This window comes from Sinohyriopsis cumingii, chromosome 2 (genome assembly GCF_028554795.1).
Source record: "Sinohyriopsis cumingii isolate HCF-2022 chromosome 2, ASM2855479v2, whole genome shotgun sequence".
NCBI classification, from domain to species: domain Eukaryota; kingdom Metazoa; phylum Mollusca; class Bivalvia; order Unionida; family Unionidae; genus Sinohyriopsis; species Sinohyriopsis cumingii.
Genome location: NC_142962.1, coordinates 69,348,724 through 69,359,009, shown reverse-complemented (window position 1 = coordinate 69,359,009; position 10,286 = coordinate 69,348,724). Strand labels below are relative to the sequence as shown.

At 35.1% G+C, this 10,286-nt stretch overlaps 1 protein-coding gene across 1 annotated transcript in view; it reads right to left on the bottom strand.

Moving 5' to 3' along the window:
- Positions 1-3,504: 3,504 nt before the first annotated feature.
- LOC149805112 (microtubule-associated protein 1 light chain 3 gamma-like) overlaps positions 3,505-10,286 on the bottom strand; it is a 40,848-nt gene continuing 34,066 nt past the window's right edge. The window contains exon 4 of the mRNA XM_089947475.1: positions 3,505-9,882. Coding sequence (XP_089803601.1) covers positions 9,717-9,882 — 166 coding nt within the window. The 3' untranslated portion in view covers positions 3,505-9,716. The remainder of the gene's footprint in view (positions 9,883-10,286) is intronic.

Sequence of the window (10,286 nt, the reverse complement as noted above, 5' to 3'; positions counted from 1 at the left end):
CACATATATTTCTAATTTGTTAATTCCTTTGTAAATATATGGTCACAAACACAGATCCTGAATCTTTTTCCTTCAAATCCCGATTTTCTTCCTTTGGCATCCTGATTTTTACTCCATTCAAGGTGGCAGGTCTGAATTTAGTCTGATTCTTCTGACAGATTTCTGGGAGAGAGACTTTTTTAAGTAAATTATGTTTCTCCAAGAATACTTACCCGATGAGATTAATGTTAGGAATATAAGCCCTGCTACCTCCCAAAGGTAAAAATTCATCGATAAAATAGTCAAAGGGCAATAACTCTTACCCATTATTTAAAGCTGAACAGAACATCATGTAAAAGGATGCTTGCATTGCGGGGAGATTGGGAGGGTATTAAAGTAAGCATTCTAGGAGAAACATAATTTACTTAAAAATCAGCTTTCACCTTCAAATACATTCCCAATCACATTAACATTAGGAGAATTGGTAATAGGCAGAGGGGATGTTGAGCATCCAACCTCTACCCAGGTAACCTCTAAGAGGAGACTACTGGATTCCTGGTATGAATGTTAACCTACTCTTCTATTTGTAAGCAACACAAATGGAGGCGATGTGAACTGTGTTGGGAAAGATGAAATAATGAGATCGGCTTACCACAAAACATTTCTGGTAAATCCAAAGAGAGCTGCATAGGGTGATTGTCCAGATGCTGTGCTGAAGTCGATTGGGTCTGGTAGCCACTTAGGCAACTAAAATTGGGCCTACCAGATCCAAAGAATGTTGTTGAGGAGCCAAGTCTTTAAGATAAAACCTCAAGCTGGTTGACTGCATGCCAACTGATTGCCTCAATATCTTTGATAGAAATATTATAAAAGACAAGGCTTGTAGAGATTGCTCTTATTTCATGAGCAGAGACCTTCACAAGATGACTTCTAGTGATAAGTCAGAGTATGCCATGCATATTACCCACTTCAGTCATGACGAGTATTAAAGGGTTATGTCCTCTTTCCCTGATTGAACTGGGAGAAAGAGGTGTCTTCAAGCCTCATTATCGGTTCAATACACTTAAGACAAGTTTGAGCACACATACCAGAACCTGTTTGAAAGCCTCCTAGGATATGTCAGTACAGGACAGAGGACATATGATGACTTTTTGATCAGCAACTTGTGTGATAGAGGCACTCGAAGGGACAATGTTTTTTTATTTTGCTCCAGTCCCTGAAAATGCGGCCATCAAAGGCCCTTAAAATTGGAGGCCTTATAACTCGTGCAATCCTTTACACAACTTCTGGGTTGATTTTTTTTGCTGCAAGACTGTCCTGAAAAAGGCTAAGTGTGAAGGAGAAGGCATTCTGGGTAAGGATGGAACTTGTATGTTCTAGGCTCTTTGGGAATTTTTTGGCCTGGCCAGGGTGTTCCTGGGTAGATTAATCGCTAGATCGAGCAGATTGTTGATCCAGGATTTCTCCCAGTGAAGAAGGGCAATCAGAATCATTTTGCACTTCTGGTCCCTCATTTTCTCTATGACCTTTGGAACTAAGGTCCATAGACCCTCCCAAATGAGATGGCCCAAGCCTCAGGATCTGGTACCGGTGAAACAAAGTAGGGCAGTTTGTGATTCCACCTGGTTGCAAAATGATGGATGTCTCCATGACTGGCAGATCTGATAAAGATCAATGGATGGAGAGATAATTCTATATAGAGAATCTGTCCTTTTATTGACTGAGAATCAGCTAAGACATTGAGTCTGCCAGGAATATTTATAATCTGGATGTCGATATTGCATTGTGTGCATTAATGGCAAAATTCCCCGACCAAAATGCAGAGTTAGGGTGATTTCGAAGGAGAGATGTCACTACCAATGAGTTGTCTGAGCATGACCTTGTTCTGAAGACGGTCGCTCCAGTATTGAAAAGCTTTGATGATAGCTTTCATTTCCAAGAGATTGACATGGAGACAATGTCATCTGTACTCCACTGGTCACTGACAGTGTTGAAGTCTGGGAATAGATGGACTCCCAAATCCTGGCAGCTTATATCTGTGCTTACTTTCAGATCAGGTTTAAATAGTATTCCTGCCACGAGTCAACTGGTCCAGGAATGACACAATGTCACTCATTACATGTACACTGATCCTGTAATCAAGTGAAAATGGACACCATTGACAGAGTAATGCCATCTGCAGTAGGTGCATGTATAGGCAACCCAGCAGAATAAGATACATGGCTGCATTGAATAATCTGAGGAGTTGCAGCAACTCCCTGACTGCTGTCCATTTCATGATGGAAATGTTCTCTCTGCAAGATCGACAACTTTGACCACACATGTGGAAAAGATGAACCAAACTGTTGAGAAGGATTAAGGTCAGATTTTTCCCCAAGTTATGAGAAAACACACATGACACAAAAGGAATTGAAATGGTGCCTTTCTTTGACTAGAATAGAACTTACAATGTTTTGGAGAATCTCATTCAAATATGCTGCCATGGAGGTTGATGCTGTTGTACAAAACTGAAAGACAACAGAGGTGAGTAGTTTTGCAAAGGCCCCAGGACTTATGTTTAAGATGAGAGAGAGAAAGACAAAATATGTTGGTACTAGAGTCGTTGGCATGGCCTGTTGTGTAGGCAGTGGTATGATCAGTGAAGCAATAATGACAGCTGAATCTATCAGCGAGACTGCTTGCAAATTCAACATTCCACTGCTCTACTTTATGAGGTCTGGTATAACAATGGAGTCCTATGGTCAGTATGAATCATGGGCTGGACAGTATGGATGGAAATCAATACAGCATCAAAGTAATGTGTGGTTGGACAGTAAGACTAATTTCATTCCTTGATAAATCCCATGCACCTGGACTTACAGACCCTAAGGCCATGCTCGGGCATATGTGGGGACTTACGTTGTGCTACCTAGAACTGTGTGGAAATTCTTCCCTCATAGTGTGGAAATTCTTGGCCAAGACAGAAGATAATGAAAGGACAGGGAAAAAGTTGGCCAGAACTAATCAACTCAGATGGGTATCATCATTTGTAAGAATCTGAATGATTGGAATGGTGTCAAGTTTAGAATGAAGTCTATTGAAAGGATTTTAAAGTCATGTTGTTTAAATTGTTTTCTGTTTGTTTAGCAACAACAGTTATACTGAATTAGAAACTGACATCATTTGTACAAATCTGAAAGGCCTTAATGCCAAGATACTGTCAAATTTTTTATCAAATCCTGTTGAGCAGAATCTTTCGAAGTATTTAAAGCCTTTCAGGACATCAATGTATTATGATGCTTCAAATGTAACATGTATATGCTGGCAATTGGCATAACATACTACTACATAAAATATATTGATTTCAATACATGTCAATGAATTGTTAAACCTCTAAAATCTAGGTCACCACATCCAATGAGATAACAGTGTTCTACTCACTTAACTTCCTTCTCTAATCAATTTTTTGTGAGGGATGTGGCATAACCAGGCCTTGAATCCATAAAACTTAAGAGACCGAGATTCACTTTAATAAAACATGAAAAAAATGTTTTCATTTTTATTGAACCTTTATGAAAACATTACAACATTTGGTAACCAGTACCTTGTGACATTAATACATCTCATTTCTTAAATTTCATATTAACTTGTACAATTAAAGCACAAGAAATTACAAATCATCGAAATACGAAATGTGAGATATAGTGAAGGTACCAGTAAGTCATTCTCTTATAAAACACTACCTTCAGAGTCACCTATTTTGCCATGTATATGACACATCCATCTGGAAACAGCAAAGATCCTTGCCTGGAGGTCAAATTAATCTATGCCTGGGTCTGAGACAGAGTTTTCAAAATTAACATTTGTGATTGGGCAAAATAAAATCTCAACTCAACTTCAGGAGTAGTATACTTTCTAGGCTTGATCTACGATACATAATACACCTACAATGTGTGACACTGCAGCTGAAACAATTGCAGCTGAAACAATCACATTGTCTGATCACAGAACTGAGTCTATGCTGTTCATTGATGGTTGCTACAGAAATGTACACAGTATTATACAGCTCTTCAGTGCTGTAATTATAACAACAGATAAATGCATTTTCAGTATTGTACATTTATTATGAAAGATGCATGATATAGAGTGTGCATGTCATGATCATGTGATGTTACAGAATTTAATGAGACATGAAACATTGTCTCACCTGCCCATGTTACATACAACAGATGTTATAGTTTTCACAGTCAAAGTACTGTAGTGAAGATGCTTTTATAATATACACCTTTATAGAACATAAATTTTAATTCATTATTGGAACTACCTTTATAGCCCAAGAAGCTTTCTAATTGGTGATGAGGCGCTTTATAGCATGTATGAATATATTCTGTCCTATTTCTGGATTCACATGTACATTCTCATGAATGTGATTATGTCGGATTAACTTGGTATCAGTAATTCAGATTATCTTGGTGTCAGTAATTTAATCTGGTTTCTGCTGATATATATGGATGACATTTCACCAATTATTAAACCCAGATAAAAAGGATTTGAAACTCAAATCAGGTGGGGTGGAGGTCATTCATGCAATGTCATAAACATTTTTAATTGTGGTGATGTTGAATCAGAAAATGCCAGTAGATGATATTGATATCTATATCTGACTGTCCTAGTTGGAGATACATACTGTTTATAGGAGTATAATAGAGGGATCATCCATGAGCTCTTTACACAATGGAAAAACCTCAAGTATTTAAACCTTCTGATGGACTTGGAATCAAATAACTCCAATAATTGGGAATCTCTGACAAAAAATAAAGGTAAATCAACAAGACAAATCAATTTAGAGTATTTAGATGGAAAGTTTGTAAACACTTTCCATCCTTTATGTTAATTATCTAATTTAAAATCATCTGTTATTTTTCCAATGAGGAATTGGAGCTCAGCAAACCAGGAATACATCATCAAGATACTGGCAACTATACAAAACAGCTTTGGCAATTTCATACTCTGTATAGAATTTGATATTCCTAATTGTTTTTTCACTGATTAGGGAAATAATTTTGTTCTGGAAAGATCTGCATTTGAATTACAAGCCTTACTGACTAACAAGTCTACATACAAGTTTTCCATATATATATATATATATATATAAATATATAAGTAATCAAACCATGCTGATGATGCCTGAAATAAAGGTAACTACAAGCACTTACAGGTGTGAGAATGTACGCATATTCAACTTTACTCACAAAAAATACACACACATTCAAAAATGAAACCTTGAAACATGAAAATGCAAATAATGGTGCACATTCCACACAGAATAAGTCCACTATTTAAATATTTTGTCTCTGCAAATATTTTACATTTATTTGAAAAAAAAAAAGTGATCAACTTATGAATGCAATAATGAACACTAAAGTGCTTCTCTTATTTGAAGCACAATGTTTACCTCCATTTGGCCTTGACCTATAATCTTTTGGTCAATAATCTGCATGAACGCAATGTGCAAAAATTAGAGGACAATCTATTATTCATGCCAAAAATATAGCCATTTAAAAAGCACTTGCAACAAAGGTGACTTGGGATGGGCAATTCTGGATGAATCTTGTGACCAAAATATCAGGTCCACTACACTAGTCAACTTTGCTTATATGCATAGCCTTGGGACCGGACCCAAGCTATGCATATAAACGGAGTATGCATTTAAGCGGAATTCATGTGTATTTACAATGAAAAATGGGACATACGTTCACTATGTACTTAAGCGATCTATGCAGTTAAGCGATATGCATTTAAGTGGAGCCGACTGTATTTCTAATATTGAGACCAAAAAAGAGAGGAATAAAGAAAAGAAAGGATGAAACTGAAAGGGATTTTTATCATACGCAGCGTGCTCTCAAAACAAAGACATACTTTACTGAAGTCGTTATTACAAGACTACACTATTCTGAATTGCAGTACACTACATAAAAAAAAACCACATGGGATTAAATTAAAGGATACAACTATATCACAGTAAACTACAGCACAACAGTAAGTGGAAAACTGAAACTGGCCATTTAGTTTGGAAAAAATTCATGTTTCTGTTTGAATTTTTTTCCCTATTTACTTTGTTTAACCTAATACCATAGCTATGTGCTTATAATATTATACAAATAACTTCATGGGAATGAACAAGTACGTCCTAGAAGAGTTTGCTCCCTTCATTTACACTGAAAGCTCTCCATTTTGGAGTTGTAATATATTAATGAACAATATCAAGCCAAATAAAACATGTAAGGTTTGTGTTTAAGGCTGATTAATCTATAAAGTGAATTCATCAGTTATGTTTTTACAGTAACACCAAAATCAGAATGTCTGAAGTTCTTTCAGCAGCTGCTTCTCTCATGCACAGCATACCAAGATCAGGAAACAAGCACCAGTAAATGGACATTTTCTATTTTAAAGTTTGATCTAAAACTCACATGTATGTATTTGTTAAGGCTCATGCAGGTATGGCTTACAATATGGTATAGCACAATTGGGAATGTTGCTTTTTAACTTTCCAACCAGTCATCTACAAAACATTGTATTTGAAACACATTTAAAAACAAAAACAAATTAAGAGTTTAAAAGTATATGTGTAATTCTTCTTTGTATTCACACAAAACCCCGTCATAGTTCCTAATGAAACATGGCATGTGAGATAATGTGTCATCTGGACCATGGCAATAGTAATGTCTAGATGCTATGGTTATATAATCATTGTTCCCGTTGTGCAACACATATATTACTAGGTATGATTCATTTGAATCAGGCATCCAAATTCATAATTTTCGTTCTATATAAAGCACTAATCTTCAGACATAAACAGAAAGAAAATAACTGGATTGTGAAATGTCATGAAAACATGTTTACTAATCTCATTACAGATAATACTTGAAAATAAAAATCATACAGATGGATATTTCAACAATGTAACAATGGAATTAATGCATGAGTATATGACAGCAAACAGTATTGTAAATATATTTCAAATATTGGTAATATATGTATCAACACAAAAATATTTTATATCCAACAGCAATTCACAACTCAACAGAGAAACAGATATTTATAAATACGATTCCAGTAATCAATATTTTATATTGCACAAACTGTACCACAGGGATTAATCCACATATATAAAGTATAACATGAATGAAAATAGTGTTTTCATTGGGAACAAAATTCACATTAATAAACTGTAGGCACAAGGTGCATATTAATTTATAACTGCATGAGGAAAGAAAAAAATGAAGACTGCAAACTCTGAAACCACATTTACAGCTCAAGCAAATTCGTTTTTTTAAATGTATCTGCAAATTGAATACAATACATTTAGCACTATAAAAACGTCATGAAAGCAAAACACTTGATCAAACATTCACTTGAATTTATATAAATTTTTTGAATGCACAAGCATTCAAGTTATATAAACATCAGCAAATGCCTGATATGTTACAATGTTGTTTTTTTGCACAAAAAAGTATTATCAATGAAAATAATTCATACATCTTTCTATTCACCAAATTATCATTATGAAAAATAAAGAGCTCTTGGTATTATGGCTACAATGGGTACCAAATTTAGAACTAGTGTGGTAGACTCAACCTCGCCCTGACTACTTGAAATTACTATTAATTGATAACAAATAATAAGACTGCTCATATATAAATACACCATGAACTAGATCTAACTGAAACATAGTTCAGATTATACATCATTTTCAGATGACCAATCAGAATACAGTATTCCATTCAATGAACTGCATCACCATGGCTCACTTTAATCAAGAAAAATGGGTTGGCAGTTTCAGTGATAAAAAAGTAGCAGGGTCTGTGGTAGGTATGAAAAACTGAATATTTAATGTAAACATCAGTAAAACTCCTATGACAATAAAACACAGTATAGCTTGCAAAAACATTCAGTTACAAGTAAGTTGTGCAGAAGCATCCTCCTCTGTCTTTCTAAACATTATATATTAACCTCACAGATGCATGATATACAAGAAAATTTTTGGTAGTCCATCTTTCAAATTGTGAGTAGTTGTCTCCCCTTGTTCATGAGTATTAAATTTGCACTAGAAATTTACCTCATGCTCATGTAATCAATTACTCATTGCAGCACAACCTAAGAATCACTGCTCTGTTCCAATAAGCCTATCTTCATGCAAAATACAAGCTTCAAAATGATAATTATCCAAACCAAAGGTTCACAAATTATTTTTTTTTATAATTAAAAGAAGTCTCTTATATGTACCTAGGTAAAAGGTCTATTAAATTTAACAACAGGTCAAGTAACAAGATGACCAGGACCTGCAAGTCAAACCCATGATCAAAGCACAGTTGATAATATATAACCAAACCATAAGTGTTGACAACCCCACCTGAAATCTGACTGCTGTCTTCATTCCTACTAATGTGACATGGACAATAAATTACAGCAGTAATAAAGAAATGCATAGAGGTGAATTGCAGAGTTTGTAGCACAGTGACTGGAAATTGTATTTTTAGAGTTAAACTTCAACGAATGGATACATTACACCTCTATTTTAAATTTTGTACAACTTAACGAGTTAAATAAATTCAATTATAATGATTTCTCAATGTTTTTACAAATAGGGAATTCAAATTTTCGTTAATGAAGAATGTTAATTTGTAAGCGGAGAGACAGAGCAGATTCTATATGAGAACTGTGTTCATTAATAGACCCCTTACAGTACACTTCAACAAATGTATGTGTAATACAACCTTTTTGGAATAAAGATAGAGGTTGTACAAGTTGGCAGTCAGTATCGGCATAGAATCAGCAGTCATGTCTTAAAAGAATGGAATATGCATTAGAGGTTCTGAGACATTACCACTCAATACCAAAAACTACATGTCTGCCATTGTACAACCTTACCAAGTGCAGTTTGTAAAATGCTTTCTAAGCTAAATAATCAATGAAAGAGTCACACTGCTCAACTGGCAAAAGTACATTGATTATTGTAGTTGACCAAGACGTAAAACACATGATCAGATTGAGTTTTGTTAATATTTATGTTACAGGTATTATTTCATTCGAGGCGAATCAACTGTGTGTGATTTTTGGGCACTTGGTCATATTTAAAGAAGGACTTGTTAAACTTTTTTTTTTGGGGGGGGTCACACAATTGTGTATCCAGGGGAAAACACCTCAATTATCTAGCCCATACCATCTTTGGGGTGGGGTGGGGTGGGGTGTGAATGCTGAGTTACCAGTTAATGTACACTCATAGCTTATAAAAGTATGTCATCTTACACTGGCAGAGAACACTAAGTTTCCCAAATATAGAAACAACTTAACTAATAGCTATCATACCCAGGTAAGGCACACAAAAAAAATATGCCTGGGTACTCTGATTACGTGAAGAGTTCGTTTGAATTGGATACAAATTCTACCTAGTTTAAGACACATTACTACTGATCACACAGTTCAGGATTTTCCTTCAGTTCCCCAATTTTGTTTTATTAGAATTAAATCAAATGCTCAAGAAACAAAATTCTAGGAATTAATGAAATTTCATATTTTAACAAACATCTGGTCAAGTACAAGGTACATGTGTATCATCCAGCCTGCTGTCTGCGAGGATTGTCCATTAGGTCCAAGACTATTGTCAAAGACAGTCAGGTATATATATAATGAGATCCAAAATATCATTGGCAAGTCAACTGTTCATAATGCAACAAAATCTCAAAAGAAAAATACTACTAGCATCCACCAAACATTTCTTGTGATGCATATGTCATGTACAGGAAGCCATCTTCATCTTTTTCATCTCGATACACTTCGGCTAATGTGATTGACATGCTGGATATACTCTTGTTATTGATTAGCAGATAAAAGGCCTGGTTAGAATTCATGTTCATCCGATTTCTGAAAGAGACATAAAAATAACCTATTCATCTTTGTAAAACACGTTTCCAAAACGAGAAAAGCATAACTCGGACCAAGATATGCTGTCACACAATGCACTGGTTTGCTTGAAAACATGGTGTATACTAAATAAACAGCACAGAACTTGCCGTGTTGGTGCATTATACAAATACAGATCTGGATCTGTACTGTTTGCAATGCATGGATGTTATACAACAGCAAATAAGGTAATAACCTGAGTCATCAATGATTTTGATTATTTACTCCAATTCTGTCAAAAGACTTAACATAAGGAATAAAGGAACATTTTCTCACATACATCATCAAGCAATATACACCATCAATAAGGATGTGTCACCACATTATGACATCATGCAACATTTTCCATTATTACATATATAACT